The sequence below is a fragment of the Chionomys nivalis genome, chromosome 26 (assembly GCF_950005125.1).
Source record: "Chionomys nivalis chromosome 26, mChiNiv1.1, whole genome shotgun sequence".
NCBI lineage: Eukaryota > Metazoa > Chordata > Mammalia > Rodentia > Cricetidae > Chionomys > Chionomys nivalis.
The window spans coordinates 26,824,303-26,844,478 of record NC_080111.1 but is presented as its reverse complement, the minus strand read 5'-3'; the positions used below and the strand labels follow the sequence as shown (position 1 = coordinate 26,844,478).

General features: G+C 37.5%; 1 protein-coding gene across 9 annotated transcripts in view; it reads left to right on the top strand.

Moving 5' to 3' along the window:
• The window catches only part of Akap9 (A-kinase anchoring protein 9), a 122,582-nt gene that overhangs the window by 23,698 nt on the left and 78,708 nt on the right, over positions 1-20,176 (top strand). For all 9 annotated transcript variants that reach the window (XM_057758361.1, XM_057758359.1, XM_057758356.1 and 6 more), the window contains 7 exons: positions 1,035-3,353; positions 9,518-9,731; positions 11,750-11,829; positions 13,134-13,266; positions 14,067-14,152; positions 16,535-16,638; positions 18,786-18,882. In XM_057758361.1, the coding sequence (XP_057614344.1) occupies positions 1,035-3,353; positions 9,518-9,731; positions 11,750-11,829; positions 13,134-13,266; positions 14,067-14,152; positions 16,535-16,638; positions 18,786-18,882 (3,033 nt within the window). The remainder of the gene's footprint in view (positions 1-1,034; positions 3,354-9,517; positions 9,732-11,749; positions 11,830-13,133; positions 13,267-14,066; positions 14,153-16,534; positions 16,639-18,785; positions 18,883-20,176) is intronic.

Below are 20,176 nucleotides of genomic sequence, written 5' to 3'. Positions count from 1 at the left end.
ATATGATTTACCTGCTTATAATAGCTCTGACCAGTCCTGTATATTTTATTTCATGCTTATTATTTGGGTCTGAAGCCTTTATTCACAGAGAAAACAAGATAGCAGATCCAGAACTCTACTCAGCGTGGGGCTTTGATGCGACTGATACGACTGTTTGATGTGCTCTTCTGGGCGCAGCTGTTACCAACAGTCGGATAACTGACCTCTGACGGGGACTTTCTTTTCTGTTTTCAAGAAGTGAAACTGTAGTTCCAGCTCAATATGTCAGGAATATTGTAGTTGTTGAAGATGTCACTGAAATGCCCGGCAGTGAAGTTAAGACAGACTCACAGGAAATCTTTTCTTATTGCAGAGCTTTTGGCATTGGCATTCAGATCCCTAGAATTCATGGGAGTCACCTGGACTGACTTTTAAATTTTTTTCTGAGAGTATTCAGAGAGTGCGTAGTGATATAATTAGCTGTCAGAACATTAAATAATTGGAATATTGATCCATTAGTTAATTTTAAAAGTGAAGATATAATGGGTTGGTAAAGATTTAGTGGGTTTTTTTTTTAATTATTTCAATTATTTATTTGTCTGGAGAGTGAACTCAGGTCATCAGCGCCTTCTCGTCAGCCTAGCAGTATTTTATTTTCCTTCTCTTTTTCATTCCTTTTTGGCAGCGCTGGGAGTAGAACCCAGGATCTCATGCGTGCCAAACAAATTTTTAGTTTAAAAATCTGTTACATTTTTTATTTTAAAATTTTTAATCATGTTCTTTCCTATTTTCCCAAATTCTCCCCACTTCCCTTAATTAAACTTTTTAATCACACTAAATGCAGTTCATCTTCCTAAGAAGATGTGAACTGTTGTAGAGCTGTTGTTTGCTCCAAGTGTCTAGGTGTGCAAGTCTTATCATGAAAAACATAGAGGGGTGGGCACAGCCATTAACTTTTTATAGAAGATTTAAAAATGTGACTTTATCTGTCTTTTGTTAATAAAGTTAAGCAACAAAGTTACTAGAAGTTTTTACACTTTTTTTTTCTTCTGAAGGAACAAGATAAAAAAGTAGAAAGCACTAATAACAAAATAAAGGAGAAGCAGGCAATTATTGAAGCACTGAATACAAGACTAATAGAAGAAGAGAAAAAAGCTGCTGTGCTAACTAATCGAGTAACAACTGCTGATCAATTAGTAGGAGACTTAAAAGGACAGCTTGTAGAGAAAGACCGAGAGACCGAAAGCTTAAAGCTTGAGCTAGCCAATTCTAAGCAAAAAGTGGAGCAATCTTCCATAGAAATGAGACAGTATATGGAGACAATCGGAGAGCTACAAAAGAAAAATTATGAAGTAAACTTTTCAGAAACCGGCATAATGCAAAAAATGGAAAAAGAAACAGAACAGAAATTAGCACAGCTCCAAGCAGAGCTAGATGAGGAGTATGGAAAACAGATTGTGCAAATGAAGCAAGAATTAATAAAACAACACATGAACCAGATAGAGGATCTTAAATCCCAGCATAAGGGAGAAATGGAGAACACTTTAAAATTACGCGGAAATCCAGCAGTTAATGACGAGCAAGTAAAGTTACTGAGCGCAACAATGAATGAACTGAATATGAAAGTACAGCATACTCTGTATCAAAAGGAGAAATTCAGGGAAGAGCTGCGGGTAGTAAAGCTGGAAAAGTGTGCTCTCCAGAGTCAATCGAATGCTCTTCTAGAAGAATTGAGTGCTTTAAGAGACCAAATCCAGAGAGCCAAGCAGACAATATCTGAACAAGAAAATAAACTGAATGAAGCCGGCAAGTCCCTCAGCATGGTTGAGGACTTAAAAGCTGAGGTTACAGCTGCATTTGAGTCCAGGAAGGAACTCGAATTAAAACACGAAGCGGAAATTACAAATTATAAGATAAAACTTGAAATGTTAGAAAAAGAAAAGAACGCAGTCTTAGATAAAATGGCAGAGTCCCAGGAAGCTGAATTGGACCGGTTGAGAACGCAGCTCCTCTTCAGTCATGAAGAAGAGCTTTCTAAACTAAAAGAAGATCTAGAAGTTGAACATCGATTAAATATTGAAAAACTTAAAGATAATTTGGGGCTTCATTATAAGATGCAGATAGCTGACTTACAAAATGAAATGAGTAAGAAGATGGAAACTATGCAGTGCGAGAAAGACAGCTTGTTAAGTAAGCAAAGCCAACTAATTTTAGAGATTACTGACTTAAAAGACTTGCAGGAATCACGGAATTTTCAGATGAATGAAATCAAAAAAGAAATTGAGACCCTCAGACAAGAAGAAAAGGAAAAGGGTACCCTTGAACAGGAAATTCAGGAGTTACAACTTAAAACTGAACAATTAGAAAAAATACTAAAAGCAAAAGAGGAGGACCTACAAGAAAAATGTGTAGAACTTGAAGCAGAGAATAGCATTCTTAAAGATGAGAAGAAAGTTCTCGAAGACATGGTAAAAGTTTATACTCCTGTGGAAGAAGAAGAAAAATTAATTGCTTTAGCTTCTGGTACATACACATCAAAAGACTGTAGCTGTCAAAAAGAGATTGATATGCTTAGAAAGGAAAAGGAAGACCTAAAACAACAATGTATCCACCTAAGTAAGGAGATCGAGATGCAGAGGAATACATTTTCCTTTGCTGAAAAGAACTTTGAAGTTAATTATCAAGAGTTACAGGAAGAATATGCATGCCTTCTCAAGGCAAGAGACATCCAGACTAAGCAGGCATTAGAGTATGAACACAAAGTCAAAGCGCTGACTGAAGAGCTGCAGTTGCAGAGAGGAGGCCGGGTGATGCAGGAAGGGAGCCATTCTCAATTAACTGATGCTGCAACTTTCATAGCTGAGCCATTGGAAGTCAGAGAATTAGTTGAAAAGGATAACATTGAATTTATGGAAAAGCTGAAAGTAACCGAGCGAGAAAAACTAGAGCTCTCAGAAAAACTTTCTGTCCTCTCAGAACAGTTAAAGCAGACACGTGATGAGGTTAACTGTCTAAGTGCAGAGGTTAAATTATTGAGTCAAGACAAGGAAGAGCTCTTGTTACGATGCAGAGAGTTAGAGGTTCCCACCAACCCCAAGGGGATAGAAAATGCCGCTGTGTGCCCTGCGCAGTTGAGCTCTTGGAAAACTGAGCTTACGACAGGAATGGACGCCCATTCTGGAGGATGTGATTCTAAAATCAGTAAAGATTTACTAGAAGAATCAAAAATAATGATAGAAGATAAAATTCCCTTTAAAGGAAGTAGAGAAGACTTGAGATTGCCAACAAGAACAACTGAACCATCTCATGGTATAGTTGAGCCATTCGAGAAGGAAAAACTCGAGCAAGAGCTTTGTGCTCTCAAATCCATGCAGGTATGTCCACATGTGCATAAAAAATCATAGTGAGAACACACATTTCACACCAAGATAGTTGTCACTTTCATGAAGCAGTAATCCATATTCTTACCAGAAAGTGGTGAACCCTTTCATGTTACTATCATTTTTGAAAATCAGTTGTCATTTTTACTTAAATATTCTTGCCTTTCAATTAATCTCGTATATATGCTGCTCAGAAAATAAGCTAAGTTAATCATTTTTTCATGATTTTTTTTCTTTTTAAAGAGAAGAGTTAAGAGACTTTTTGTTTTTTTAATATTTATTTATTATGTATACAATATTCTGTCTGTGTATGCCTGCAGGCCAGAAGAGGGCACCAGACCCCATTACAGATGGTTGTGAGCTACCATGTGGTTGCTGGGAATTGAACTCAGGACCTTTGCAAGAGCAGGCAGTGCTCTTAACCTCTGAGCCATCTCTCCAGCTCCTGAGACTTCTTTTATTAACTACATTTTTTATTTCTACCTTATTGTCCTTATAATACATTTATTAACTATATTATAATCATATTTTAGTATCAAGGATTATATTTTAGAGTTTTCATACTGATGTTTTCTGATATAAAATTTCAGGTTTCAGTTAAAATTCCACAGTTATTTTTTTAAAAAACTTTTTAAAGTTTTTTGCTACTCTATAAATTATTCATTGGAGCCGGGCGATGGTGGCGCACGCCTTTAATCCCAGCACTCGGGAGGCAGAGGCAGGCGGATCTCTGTGAGTTCGAGACCAGCCTGGTCTATAAGAGTTAGTTCCAGGACAGGCTCCAAAACCACAGAGAAACCCTGTCTCGAAAAACCAAAAAAAAAAAAAAAAAATTATTCATTGGTTGTGGGATTGTATTTCTGGAGGTGCGGCTTAAGGCCTAGAGGTTTCTGATTCTTTGATCTGAATGAGAAAAACATAATATTAACTCTGAATATAAATGAAGAATTTTAAAAAATGCATATAATACTTGTTCTGGTTTTGTTCTGTTGATGCATTAAGCCTATCCAAAAGCAGAATAGTTGCAGAAAGTACCATTTGGCTTGTAAGTATTGTTTGGCCACAGTTGATCATTAAGGAAGTGAGAGCAGATGCAAAACCAGGATTAAAGTAGAAAAGCATAGAGAAATGCCTCTTGCTACCTTAATCACTCGTTCATGCTTGGCTAGCTTTCCTATATAGCTTGGGACCACCTGCCCACATAATGGTGCTAGTCACAGTGGGCCCCTACATCAATTGATAGTCAAGATGATCACCCACAGATATGCCACAGGCCAATCTGAGCGGAGAAATACTTCACTTAAGGCCTTCTCATCTTTTCTCCCTTGACTCTAGGTTGTTGTCAAGTTGACAAGTATCTAAGACAATGACTAGTAATCATTACTAATAACTAGGTTTGTTAAATACTAATACTAGAAAAATCAGGAAAGTTCTTGTAGGTTATCTACAGTATAAAATGCTAATTAAGTTTTATGTGTTTTTATATTGGTGGAACATTTATTTCTTGACTCTATTCCAGATACGCATGTAGTGGCAGACAAGAGATAAGAGCCCTAGTCTCAGGAAGCATGTATTCTAGTGGGGAGGGCCAGTGATAATGGAAATGTATAGGATAGTTAGCAGTAGTGCTGACCTGTGAAGAAAGGGTGTTAAGCGGGGGAAGCCTGGTGATCAGGAAAGGTGACTTGGAGGACTTAGCCTTTGAACTGACCTCGGTATGACAGGGAAGGGCCTGCAGTGGGGAAATGACAACACTTGTAAAGATGTAGGTGAGCTCGATGGCTCGGATATAGGCCTGTGCGCTTGGTCTTGAAAGGAGACAGGAAGGGAAAGCAGACTTTGAAAAGGAAGAAATGTGTGAAGCTAGGATGTCATGCCAAGTAGGAAGCCATGGGAAATTTTGTCTTTGTTTCTGACGACTTCTAATCACATTCATGATTTTATATCAAATATAGTGATACTTTCCTTATACAATGAATAGAATCAAGAAATCCAATTACTGATTAATAAACATATGGAATTGTTTTGGAAAGTATAATGTGTGATAGTTACCACAAAGGTGTTAAATACCGTTTTAATTTTTTAAACAAGAGAGGACCTGATTTCCAACTTTAGCTGCCCTGATCTTGATACTATCTCTAACTAAAATTAAAATAAATATGGCCATTATAGACTTTCTTTTAAACTGAAAAGAAACACCTTTGAGGTATAATTTCTGGTTTTTTTTAGCTCCTAAAAGTTATTTGTTTATTTGTTTTTTTCAGTGCACTTGGCTAGTTTGGCTAGAAGGAGAAAGAAAGACATTATAGGAAGTCTCCAGTGTTGGCATGTGAGGTAGCCAGGGGAGTGGCAGGAATGGATCACTTCTCACACTGAGAAGAGTGTTTGAATCTGAAGAGATACTGAAGCATAAGAACCATAGGCGGAACTGCTGGTCTGCCTTCCTTAATGCCCTGTGTGCCGAAACTGCAGTACCTGGAAGAAATCAATACAAACCAGTGCAGTTTTTAAAAGGAAATAAAGTCCTTTTTTCAGGTGTGAAGAGTGAAACAAAGGAAACTTAGCAATAAGAGAAAGATGAGCCTAACTTTGTCATTTACTGTCTGACATTTTCTAAAAGTCCTAAGCATTGTAAAGACAAAATGATACATGATATTAATGGAGAGAAAGACAGTTAACTGTCGTAATTCACAGGTATAATTTAATAAGAAACAAAAGGAAAGACTTAATGTCTTACAGCCTGGGTGTGGTGGCATATGCCATCCTCTCAGCACTCAGGAGCACAAGGAGCAGATGGCGAATTCAAGGCCAGACTGAACAAGTAGCAAGACTTCTTCTTAACATAGAAACAATGAACAGCCCTGATGAACATGAATGAAAGACAATGGGATCTGAATAAATGGAAACTTTCATTTCAGAATGGGAAATGTTTAATATGAAATATTAGTTTGCTGTATATATTTCTAATTTAGTTCATGGTGAAAATGTATTGAAATTTAAGTGGTTTACAGTTGATCTTTAAGGACTGATGTACAAGAGACAAGAATATTTTTAAGCACACTACATGTTGCATGACATAGAAAGTACAATATTAGCCTTATAAGTGCACCAATTACTTTTACTTAACACGCATGCCCTACTGAGCATATGTGACATGTGAATAACCTCAGAAGCCAGAAGAGGACATTAACTTCCCTGAAAATGGAGTTACTGTTGGCTGTGAGGCTGTGAGGTAGGAACTGGGGGAATGAACTTGGGTTTCCTGGAAGACAGTCCATACTCTAAACCACTGAGTTATCCCTCTAGAACCTAAACATGCCAATTTGATAAATACTGAAAATGAGGTAAGCTATTGAAAAAGATAAAATAGCATCCAAGTCTCCACATTTAAAGAAAGTAGCTAGAAAATATTAGCAAATTTAGAACAGAAATAAATGAATTTTGAATAAACAAAAGGGAAAGCTTTGAAGAACTTTGATCATTTGAAAAGATCAGTAGGTTGCATTTTAGATCTCCAAGAATGTCAAGGGAGAAACCACAAACAAAAGGAAGAATGAAATCAAAACCCAAGTACAGATACTGCAAGGATTTTAAAATAGGAAATGAGTTCTATAAATAAACTGTACTGATGAAATAGAAACTGCTGAAACTAAGTCAAAGAGAAAGTCTTCGGGAGCCAGTAAACCATTACAGGGTCTGGAACTGTAACCAGGCTTCCTTCTCACCTCTCCAGCTAACACTGCTGCACCGTGACCATTGTACAAGTGGATTTCACAGATTCTCAGTGGCCGTTTAGGTACTAAATAGGATTTAAAAGGGAATCTGTGGAGCAAGGAAGAAAGACAGAAAGAGCTCCTGTGAGGCTGGTTTGTATTGAAATACAGACCAGGCAAGAATAGTTCATGAAAAGAACATGACAGACTAATCACACTTAGGAATGAGGCCGAATGGATTCTTTTATAATACTACCAGGCTATCCAAAGAATGGAAGAATTGTTCAGCACCTGAAAATTGTGTTTATTTAATTTCCACATCCATTTTAAATTCTGTTAGGAAAGAATCTCTCATTTGTAGTTTTAAATTTAGAAAGGAACAAAAAACAAAACAAAACAGAAGAGTAGGAAAGCAAAGAAAACTATAGGAAGTCGGGGATAGAAGGGACATTTGCTGAGGGTGACAGCGGTCTCTGCGGTGTTTAGCAGCATTCCCAGTGAGAACAAGTCACCAGCTTTGCTCTCCAACCGTGTTTTTATAGTGCCTAGCTAGTCAATATACTATGACTAAGACGTGAGCACGGTTATGAGCAGGTGAGACAGAACATTAATCCTAGATAAGATGTTTGAAACTTATACAAGACACTAAAGACCTGGTATACCCTGCTATACATTACCCTGCTCTGGTCGTTTTTTTTTGTTGTTGTTTGTTTTGTTTGTTTGTTTGTTTGTTTGTTGAGACAGTTTCTCTGTAGCTTTGGAGCCTGTTCTGGAACTAGCTCTTGTAGACCAGGCTGGCCTCGAACTCACAGAGATCCGCCTGCCTCTGCCTCCACTGCCCACCCCTGCTCTGGTCTTTACATTCTTCGATGTAAAGGAATATCCCGATATCCCAAAGATGAGTATTTTTTTTTTGTACACCGTATAGGGGAGGCTATTCAGGTGAGGTAATATTTGAGAAGAGACTTAATAAGCCAAGATAGCAGGGAAAGCTCATAAAATTCAATAATTGCTTTATGACAACTGATTTTTACATTAAAGGTGAGAAGTTGGAGAATTAGGTCCTTCCTCTTTAGGAAAAATTAACTCTATGTTAGCTAAAGACATACCCGTAAGAAAGTTAAGAGAGAGGAAAACTTTAATTAGAAAGAACAAACTCAAAGGAAAGCATTAAGAAATTTATCATGTCTCTTTTATGTACCTAAAACAGGCTTAATTATTAGGTTCAGATATTTCCACATTATAAACAGTGGACTATAAAGATGTTATAAATACATGAGGAAATATAAAGAATTTAATGGACCAAAAATATGAACAGATACGTGTCTTAGATAAGAAACCAAAATGACAGCATAACAAGTATCTTAACCTAACAAAGTCATATGCGTGAAATAGTATTTATCCCCAGCACACTGGCAAAGTAACTGACTTATTGATATGGATACAAGGATGTGAGCATTCACATTTTTTATTATAATTAAAATTAGTTCGATTATATTTGTAAAAAAATCAGTTGGCAAGATCTAGTAAAGTTAGGCCTGTGTATTATCTGTGAGCAGCAGTTACATTCCTGTGTGGGTGAGTGGGGTCACTGGACAGCAGCAGCAATTGGAAACAGGCTTGAACTAGTATTTTGTAGACTTCCTGAATCAAAGGTCAGAGGACAGATACCATAAACTTGTGTCAGCAAGTATTCCAGATGAGTCTGACACATGCTGGGCAGCTCTTCATTGAAACATTTCATCATTTGTCTTAGGTGGATCTATGTAATAATTTACTGCCTTTTGATTGAAAATACCCCACGCTTACCAGTGATCCAGAAAGGAAAATGGACCATTTGTGGCTCATTTATACTGCACTACAATTAAATTAGCCTGTCATCTATGTGGATTGATATCAGAAGGATATTGATACGGAATGCAAAGAAATTTGCAACATAAATGCCACTTATATAAATACACAACAAATACTCAGTATAATATGCTGTTTACATGTACACTGTGAAATGAGAGTAGACACATTCCAAATTTTTGGTAACAGTTACTTGTGGTCAAACATCATGAATTAAATTTTGTCTCTAATGTTTTCTTTCTAAATCTAAAGAGATATAAAGAAAACAGAATAAACAGAAATATATTACTATTTATTAATTTGAGTTTTGAGTACATTGGTATTTATTATTATCATTTTAGCATGTAAATATTATTTAAAAAAATTAAAATCTTGTTAGTTATGGTAAGTATCCCAATTCATCATTACATTGCGATAATGTGAGAGACAGAGGTAGGCCAGTGCATCTGGAGGATGGCTGAAGCAGACCAGTTTCTTCATAAGGAAAAGCAAACTTCTGAAGCGTTTTCTCCTTTGAAGTTCAGAGCATGTGAAGAAATAGAAGTTAAACTGTAATTTTAATTTTTCCTAATATTTATATCTGTTCACTTTAAGGATGATTTAAGGCTGCAGATGGAAGCCCAACGGATTTGCCTTTCCCTTGTTTATTCAGCTCATGCAGATCAGGTGCGTGAATATATGGAAAAGCAAAGAGACGAAGCTCTTTGTAGCCTCAGAGACGAGCTTGTTTCTGCTCAAGAGAAAAAGATGGATGAGCTTCAAAAAATGCACCAGTGCCAGCTGCAGGCTCTTCAGACACAAGAAACAGGTAAACAGCTTCTGACCATGTCGATGACACAAGTAAGCAGTCTGTAACTCTGTCCTTGTCTTACCCATGGGGTAAGGTGGCTTTCCATCCCATACCTGGACTTCCTAGCATTGAGGTACCCAAGAAAACAAAAATCACTGCATCGTTTTCCCATGGAAGTATCATCCAGTCAGGAAGTGCCCGGAATTTCAAGTGACAAGACTGACAACTTGTAAACCCTGCTTTACATACATGCTGGGTCACCACTATAGAAACATTAGCACATCTGTCTAGGGCATATTCTAATGATTGGCGGCATTGTAATTTGAAGTATACCAGACTAAATCCAGTCTATCCGGGATCAACGCAGAGTGGGAGAGAGAGGCGAGAAGTTAGTGTTTCCTGTGACAGTGAGGCAGGAGCAGTTGGGTCAGAGTTTGGGGATCCATTTTGAAGAACTGAAAGTTCAAAGTTGCATAAGAAAGTAGTGGGAGATACACTGCAGAGTGGGAAGTGCCTGGTTAGAACCCTCTGCTGCAGAGTGGGAAGTGCCTGGTTAGAACCCTCTGCTGCAGAGTGGGAAGTGCCTGGTTAGAACCCTCTGCTGCAGAGTGGGAAGTGCCTGGTTAGAACCCTCTGCAGAGTGGGAAGTGCCTGGTTAGAACCCTATGTCTAGAGTAAAGCATGCTTAAGCTTCCTCCTACTGATCAGACAGACCTACGGCAGGACTGTTAAATAGAGGAAGCAATGGTAATATTTTTATTTAAGATGACACCAGTGTGATTAACTGGGAAAAATGAAATAATTGATGGAAAGATGAGTTAAACAACCTTAGCCATAGTCCCAATAAAATGTTGAGCTAAATATCCTTGAGAATGGCCGGGAAATGAGTGGAGTTTAACAGTGAAAACGCCCTGCCATTCTGGCAGTCTGTAGCCGCGGTAAGGGTGAGAGGGCTGAGATTGACCTTCAAGTTTCTTACCCATGTAACCGCATTAAGGTGATTTCACTTAAAAAGGGGAGCAGACCATAGACAAATAAGAAAGTCAGTTTAGAACATACTAAGTTAAGTATATGTGCTAACTAGGAAAAGAAATAGTACTAAAGAGTTAAAGGGGAAGTCCAAAACCCAGGGCAGACTTTTAGGCTGGAAGTAAATAGAATCACCACGGAAGAAGACCAGAGGCCCCCAGGCCAAGAACGGAGTGACATCTGGAGATGGAGGGTGAGCAGGAAACCTTGATGGCACTGTGGAAAGTACATTGTAGAAGTCACAGTGGAAGGTGGAGCCTGTTCTGGGGTAGCTGCAGTTGAGGGCCTCCTGTCATTTAGCTGCCTTTGGCTCCCATATTTACCATAAGGAATGAGATTCTTCTTAAGGGTCTAGCTGAACTGCTCTGTTGAAGGTAAGATTTCAAGAGTCATTTAAAGAGTGGTGCCAGGTGTTTACCCAAGAGTTCTCTGGCTGGTTTTAATGCAGTCAGATCTTACTCGTATTCGCACACGTTGCTTGTATTGATAGACTTACTGTCTTCAGAATTGACGGTCGGTGGTTCTCTCAGGAGGCGATACAGCAGTTCAGTGAGTAGTTAAAAGTGTTTCTGAAGAGGAGAAGAGAATGGTAAACATTTTTAAAATTTTTATTTTAATAATTAACTTAATTTTGTCGCTCTAGGGCTGAAACCCAGGGCCTGCACATGCTGGTCAAAGTACCCAACCACTGAACTGTGTCCCTGTGCAAAAAACTAAAGAGTCAATTGTGGAAGTTTTATTTGAGTTTTGCAATGATGTACTTAATGGTTAAGTATGTAGATGTATTTCTTGCGTCACTGTGTAGGCCACTGCTCTATACCCTTTTATAGAATAGAAATTGCAAATCTTAGAAATTTATTGAGGCAGTTAAATTACATAATGGAAATTAATTTGGAAGAAATTGTAATGTCTTATTTTGGGGAAGCTTCTAGTTGAAACGGTTAAATAGGACGGGATTGCTTCCACATGTACAGTGAATGGCTCACACGTGGCATGTTTCCTGCTAGGCGGTCATAAAGAGCCTTTGCCTGTGCTCATTGGACGACTTGAGAAGGCAGTGTCTGAGGAGTGCTGTTCTATTTCAGAGGTAAAATGGTCCTTTAAAAGGGGTTTTAGCTGGGCAGTGGTGGCGCAGGCCTTTAATCCCAGCACTTGAGAGGCAGAGACATGCGGATCTCTTTGAGATTCGAGACCAGCTTAGTCTACAAAACCTAGTTCCAGGACAGGCTCCAAAGCAACAGAAAAATCGTGTCTCATAAAACCAGAAAAGAAAAAGAAAAAAAAAAAAGAATGGGGAAGGAGGGTTTGGACAAGAACTGTCAAAGTCTAAATTGCTCCTGATTTAATAAGCAGAATCTTCCACCCATTTTTTCCTGAATCTTATATATAGAACTTTACTTAGAAAGTATTCCTGAGTACTAAATTTTAAATGAACATTTTGCTTTTTACCGATCGCCAATTTGGATGTGATCAGTGACTCAGAGCTTGCCTGTTCCATTTAAGATCTTGGATTCAATCTCTGTCAGCACAGAAAAATAACAAAGAAATTTATATACCTCCAGCCTAGCAGATAGTATAAGCATTGCTCTTCTCAGAGAGGCACCAGTTAACCTTTCTGGGACCCAGATGGTTCATGAAGGGTGCCACGGGATCAGTGCTACCATGGGACTGGGCTGGAAATATGCTCAGCTGCTGGCAGTGTGGTTTAACTTTTAAACTTGCAAGAAATAGCAGCAATAAACTACTTGAGTTTTAAATCTTTTAAATCATTGGTGCTTGTTTCCAGTTGTGTGAAGGACAAAGGGAAAACTAACGTGGATGACTCATCAAGTCACAGAACATGAAATCGTATTTTCAGTTCTAGTGCATCATCAGTTGTTCTGGAGAACGCTGTGCTGGTATTTCTAACTTCGTGTACATGCAGACCAAGCACACACTTGCGTATCATAGAAAGGACACTAGCACAATCTCTTCCTTGATATATACTCATTTTGCTGGGTTTGGCAGACCTCTGTAATTGCCATTTTGAACTTCTCACTTTGTGAAGGTTGTTCAAGGATACTTGACATAGTATGAGATATTTTCAAGGTAGAGAGTAGGAACCATGGTAGGGAGTGAACACTTACACTTCGTGATATATTCCAGTGTTAAAAGGAAACAGGAAAAAAAGCACATTTTGTGTAATTAAGATTATCAATCTCTTCCTGATAAAAGAATAATTTCATGTCAAAGAGAAACGTGGTTTTTCTGCAGATTGATTTCACATGTGGAGGAAGAGGGAATTAAGACTCCATTCATACCATTTTGACCTTTCACCTTTAGGTTGATAATGTTTTATAATATTTAGAAGAAATCAAAGTTTTAATTTAAAATATTCAATTTTCTTAACAGAGTCTGAACAGTTTTCTTGATGAACACTGTACTCCTTTAAAATGTGAAATGAATATAGAAGAGAAAGAGAATTCTAATGTTTACAATCAAAATCGAAATCTAAAATTACAAGAGTATAGATACCAAGTTCAAGGTAAAAAGCTTACCATACTATTAAACAGTATTTAATTTCTTCAGGTAAATTGCTTATAAACATAGCTTTAATCCTAAATTAATTATAGATGTGTTTTCTATCTTAGTGTCTTATCTTTAGGCATGAAATTTGTATTTGTTATATACTTTTAGGCTTTGTAGTGTAACAATTGTACTCTGGATGATTTAAACATTCCACTTTTTCTCTTTCTTTCTCCTCTATTTCTCCATTCCCACCTATTTCAGTATTCTAATTCTGTCTGTTAATGATTCTAACTGTAGATGCTTTTAAATCTTTAAAAAATTACTGAGTTTACTGTTTAAATTTATGTTTTATAACTTTAAAAATGAATAACAAAACAGTTGAGAAGTGAGGTAGATTAAGAACTATCCTTTGCCAGGTGTCATGGTGCAAACCTTGTTCTCAATACCCATGCTCAAGAGACAGGCAGGTGGAGCTCTTCCAGACCAGCCAGGGCTAAAGAGAGAAACAACTTTCTTTACATTACACTTGAGTTTCCTGGTGTTCCTTTACAGATGTGTGTTCCCAGTACATTTGTATAGGTGATAAGCAACCACTAATAAATAGCTACAGAAACTAATGTATCTTGGGATGAAGTTTTCAAGTGAATGTTATACCACTTATTTCACAGTAATGATTTTTAAAATTTTTTTATTGCTTGATATATGGGTTTTATTGCTACCAGACTTTTTTTCACTAAACTTGTAAGTAGATAAACCATACTTTTTAAAAAAGGCTAACTTGTATTGTGAAGTAAAATTATAATTGTTTTTCCCCAGATTTTCAAGGTCACGTGCAAACCCTTCTCAGTAAATTATCAGATGAATACAGCAAGCTCGTGGTACTGCAGACGCGGTTAAGCAAGGTCTGTGGGATAGAACATAAGGAGTTTGCATTTGTTTTATTGCCCACTGTTCTGTCAGTCAAGAAGGTCTAAAATGAGTGGACATGGGAAAGGATACTAGAAATACTAACCATTTATATGTTTGTGTTAGAGCATTTATATCAGGGAGCCGAAGAAGCTTCCAGAAATTGAATGCTATGTAACTCTCTGAGATGGTTTTTTAAGTCATGATGAAATGTATATGAATGTTAAATGTTAAAGTAAATGAAACAATTGTATTTCATTGTTTAAATGTCTTTCCTTTTATTGTTTACCGGGGTTTGAACCAGGACACACTGTAGGACAGCAGTCTACATTGTCAACCTGTTACATGTAATATTTTTTTAAGGCAATGGGTCTGTTTTTATATTTTAAAGAAGATAATTAGTTTGTTTTGCACATAACTAATATTATCACACATCATCCATATGTATCAGTTTTTTTCTGTTTTAGTTATTTTATAATGCATTCTTAAAAATCAGATAAGATGATATATATAACATAATATAACTTAATAGGCATATCACAAAAATACAGCAAATATTGTCAGTGATTAATGTTCTTATTTTTAAGTTGTAGAAAAAAATGGCAAAAGAGACTATTTGAGATAGTTTTTGTCATTCAGTTCTGCTAAAATGCTAGGGTAATTTTTCAAGATTTTTAGTTGTATATAGGGCTAGGACCCATCACAGTAAAAGGACACATGGCCAAGTTTGGTTTGGAAGGGCCTGAAAGGATGCACGGCCAAAGTCCCAAGGAAAGGAGGTGCATGTGTCCTCTCTCAGTAGAATCACTTGACACAGTGTAATTCTTCAGTGTGAGTGTGATAACATGTTCAAATTGTGTACCAACAGCACTCACCTGAGCCTAGGAGTCCAAAGTTTTCTCTCAAGTGGTAGATAATCAACCAAAAGTTTTTACACTGACCAGACCGTAAAAATTCTCTGTGTAGCAGTGGTAACTCACAATTACCATTCAGGCAGGTCTGTAGTAGCACAGAAAGCTCTTTGATAGGTGTTTTAATTACTACCAAGAGAAAAGCTTATCAGCCGGTCTTTCTCAAAACTGCTTTCCAAACTCTTCTTTGCACATTGGGTAATGAATGGTTTAACCCAGCAAGTTAGCTGTAACTGCAGAAACATCCCAAGTCCCTCGGTATGAGGTCAGGACTGCAGAGCATCGTTGTCCCAGCCAGATGAACCCAGACTCTCACTCCTGGGCTTTGTTGCAATGCTGTTCTTTTTTCCCAGTGGTCCCCATCCTTCACCATTCTTTTTGATGTGTACCTGTTTCTTGTTAAAGTTGGTTTAAATGTTCCCTTCTTTTGTCATCTTCTCCTGCCTTCCTGGGCATAGACATCTTTCCCTCTGTTCCTCTGAACTTCCCTTAGCCTAGATGCCTGGTTACCCTTTTTTCTTTCATGTTTTAATGTTCTCTGTTAAGCATCTATTTGTATCACATGACTTTTTATTTTATTGTACTTGTTTACTAATCTACCTCTGCCACAAAATTCCAAACTTTGAAATCAGAGAATCCTGTGTTCATTTTTTCCTGTCAGCACAGCATTTGAATTGCACATGGTAAAGGCTCAGTCAATATTTGTGAATGAATTGAGTAAAGATAGTAAAATATTAGTCTGTAAAGTTATGATATTACCTGATGGTTTTTTATTTTTCCCGCTAGGAAGTACTAGGTAAGAGTTCCCTTTTAGACATACTCAGGGGGCTGGAGCATGTCTCAGTAAAGAACTTGTTGTGCAAGAAGAGGACCTGAGCTTAATTCCTCCAAGCCCTATAAGAGGTGGCATGTCCTGTAATGCCAGTTTGGGGGAGGTAGACACAGGAGTATTCCCTGGGGCTAGCCAGCTTCCCACCCAGTCTAGCCTAAATGACAAGTTCTAAATATGTTGAGAAACAGTCTAAAAAACTGAGAGACTGAAAGAGGAAAACGTCTGCTATTGACCTCTGACTTCCATGCCGATGCACCCCCATATAACATGTACATGCACATAATCACACACATAGACGTACAAGAAAGGAAATAAGAAATGTATTCAGGAGGTAGGCATGTAGTAGAGGATGCCTAATAGAATAGTGACCGATTGAAATAGCCTTTGAAGCATAGTTTGTATCCTGTTACTCACTGGTTTTCATAGCATCCTATATTCATCTTGCCTGGCTTTATTTAATAATGAGCTAAAAAAAAAAAAAAAAACAAAAAAAACTCAGGTACCCTGTGGGTCTAACATCATGCCCAAATGTTTCTGTTTCATCTCGTACAAGTATAGAAGTAGGACTTGCTGTTTCTAAGATGACAGGTTTTCTCTTTGTCTTGTCTTCTCTGCCTTTACACCAACTTACACAGGATGAAAATGACACGCAAAACGTTGATGAACGTACATCAGAAGAAACAGTATTGGTGAGAAAACCTGAAGATGCAACAACTGACGTAAACCCCTGCAATGAAAGGTATAGCGTGTGCACTTGATCAGAACAGGGTCAAATGCCGCTGTCTGTTCAGTAAACACTTTTTTCTTGTATTTGTCTTAAATTTGTATTTTGTCTTAAAAGTTGTACTGTGTATGAAATTTGTCTGTATAAGTATACTATAGGAAGGGTTGATAATTTTTATCATTAATTAGACTAATTTTTAAAAATCTTTTGCTTGCACTCCAATTTTTATTAGATGTTGATCTTGATTCCATCTAGGTGTTATTTGAATATTGAGCTTTTATTGGTTAACTTTATTTTTCATAATGCTATTTTCTATACTAAAAATCATTTCTAGTTGTGAGTTTTATGTTTTGTGTTTGTGGGGGCATAGGAACTGAGAGCAGACATTGTTGCTGGGGAAGGTGAAGGAGGGGCAAAAGAACACATTGTGATTTGAAAGCAGAAAGGAAATTTGGAGGAGAAGGGGCCTCAGGGAAGGTGAGGCCATTGGGCAATCAGTGAGGCGACTCTGCTACAATGAAAATGCTAGAGGTGCCTAATGATATTGAATGCCTCTAATATACCTTTAAATTGATTTTTTAAAAATGAATGAGATGGCCGGGCGGTGGTGGCGCACGCCTTTAATCCCAGCACTCGGGAGGCAGAGGCAGGTGGATCTCTGTGAGTTCGAGACCAGCCTGGTCTACAAGAGCTAGTTCCAGGACAGGCTCCAAAACCACAGAGAAACCCTGTCTCGAAAAACCAAAAAAAAAAAAAAAAATGAATGAGATGTATATAAAGTGACTTTTCTAAGGCATTTCATTGTAATTGTGAAATGGCATTATTCATAAATTATTCATGAGTGATGATTAGGAGATAGTAGTGGCTGGGGCTATAAACTATTGGAATTTAAGCCCATGTCTCTATAACATTTTCATTGCACATTTCTGTAATATTGCCTACCAGAATACCAGAAAAACATAATAAAGGATGACTATTGGTACATATGATAGACAAGTTATTAGAAACATCTAGAAAAATACTGTGATCCTGTGTTCAGTAGAGAATGTGGAACTTGACTGCATTTCTATAAAGGGTGAGATCACATAGGAATTGACCAGTGAACACATCAGCTCTAGAGGGCAGCAGTGAATTCAGTGTTACCAAACTGGCATTTTTCGATTTGGGATAAATAGCAATAAAGGTCACACACAGCATGACGTCATCGCCAATGAAGTGTCAGGGTTTTAGGTGTCACTGTAACAGCTATGAGATTTTTTTTATCATAAATAAAGATGGAAGCTTCAACTGTAATATTGGGTTCTGTAACATTGTTTATATTTCTGAACAGTTGGAAAGGGCGAGGTGCCACTGGAAGTTAACTTATAAAGCTCAACAGTGACATCACTTGTATATGGTCAGTTTTAGACAGAAAAACTATGAGAGAAAATAGGAGAAAGAAAAGTAGAACAGGGAAAAACAGAAATTGGAAAAGAAAAATAAGAGAATGGAACAAAGAAGGCAGTATGGTCACAAATGAGTGGGGAGTGAGTTTTATTGCTAAAAATAAAAATTATGATTTTCTCCATTTACCTTTTCCTGTGTTCCTAAATGTTCATGTTGCTTTATTTTTATTATGTACACTACGCACTTTAGAAAAATATGGTAAAGTAATGAATGCTTATAGAACAATGTAAAAACAAGACATATACTGAAGAATACACAAGATAGATTAAAAACAACAAATTGAAAATAACTATGTTAAGTAGGAACATTCCATTCCCGCCACTGTACCTCAGTCCCACTGTAAGTGATCATTCTGACTGTTGGTGCGTGCCTTCTAGCAGGCTTGTGTGTGTTAAATATGTTTTCATAAAATTGGGATTTTATTTTTTTACTAGATAAAGTATCTTCAATAAATTTGTAAAACTAATGCCTGCAGACATACCTTAATATACACTATAAAACTGTGTACAGTTTATTTGTTGATCTACAAAACTACTCTTTTAGTTACGTTGCTTCAAGTATAAAAGTTAGACATAAATGAGGCTTAAGTTACAGTATCTGTAACTTGGCATATCACTTTTTGTTTCCCCCTTTCCCAGTATATATGTATGCTATAAATTTTGGAAATGACTGAAAACCCTTAATACCATCTGTAACTGTCTTTTGTTTATATTTAGGGTCTGCATTGATTCGGTGGTGTTTAAAGAATCTGATACACAGGAAGCAGTGTCCCATGGAAATTGTCTAAATGAACATATCGGCAGCACCACAGAGGTATTATATTTATTCTTTTTTTTTTTTTTTTTTTTTTTTTTTTGAGACAGGGTTTCTCTGTGGCTTTGGTTCCTGTCCTGGAACTAGCTCTGTAGACCAGGCTGGTCTCGAACTCACAGAGATCTGCCTGCCTCTGCCTCCCGAGTGCTGGGATTAAAGGCGTGTGCCACCACCGCCCAGCTTATTCTCTTTATTTTTAAACACTTAAATAATCTGATTATCTTACTCTCATTTTATGAATGTTATAATAGCTATCTACTAAAGATAAAATATTTAAAGAAACTTGCCTTATTTTCATAGCATGAGAAAAAACACTGAGAAAGAGAAAGTTAATGTGAAGTCTACTTTGTTTGTGGTGGTTTTGGTTGCTTATCCAAATATGTTAACAATTTAAATTTGTCTTGAATTTTTCATTTGCTTATAGTATAGTGATAATTGATTACATCATCTGTCCTTTTCCTTTCCATCTTTGGGTCTCCCTTGTGTGCCCTTCCTACTCTCAAATTGATGGTCTTTTTCTTTGTTATTGTAACATATTTTATATATATCTATATCTATATCTCTATATATATATCTATATCTATCTATCTATATCTATATCTATATATATATATATAGATAGATAGATATGACTGACTTATCCATAGGAAATCAGTTCCAGTGCCCTGATCTTACTGCTGTAGGAAGCAGGACCGGCCATCTTTTGTCCAGTGTTCAGGAATTCCTGAAATCCCAGGTCATGGTGCTGATGGATGTGTCCTCATCCGGCAGATGTCATACCTTCTATAAAAGCTCTTTGCATAGTGCATGATTTTCCAGTCTACAGCAGAGCTCTGTTCTTCATCTGCATTCAGAGACAATAAAGGTCATTGCTCTGTCTCATTCTGTGCATCAAGGACAGAATAATAACTACACTCTGCGTCCTCTTGTACTCCACGTGAATTATTTGTTTGATAGGAATTTACATAAGTGGGCATGGATTGTTGTTCTGTAGGTGAGATGGAGGCTGCCCCCAGGCATAGCTGGGGTATCTTTTGCAAGAAAGACAAAGGGCAGGCCAAGAGGAAGAATTGAGGTGGTGTGGGGAAGTGGAGACCTTTGAGCCTGCTGCCAGTGCCTCTCAGGTGCCGTCTCTGAAGGGGAGGACAAGGACCCTAGCCAGCACCTAGAGACCAAGGAGCAATGACAGTTCCAAGAAGCCCCAGGTTCCAAGGAAGCTAGAGCAAACCTGTGTGGGACCCAGAACCCATTTCCAAACCACCCTCCACCCCTATGGATGTGGCCTAGAAGTTCT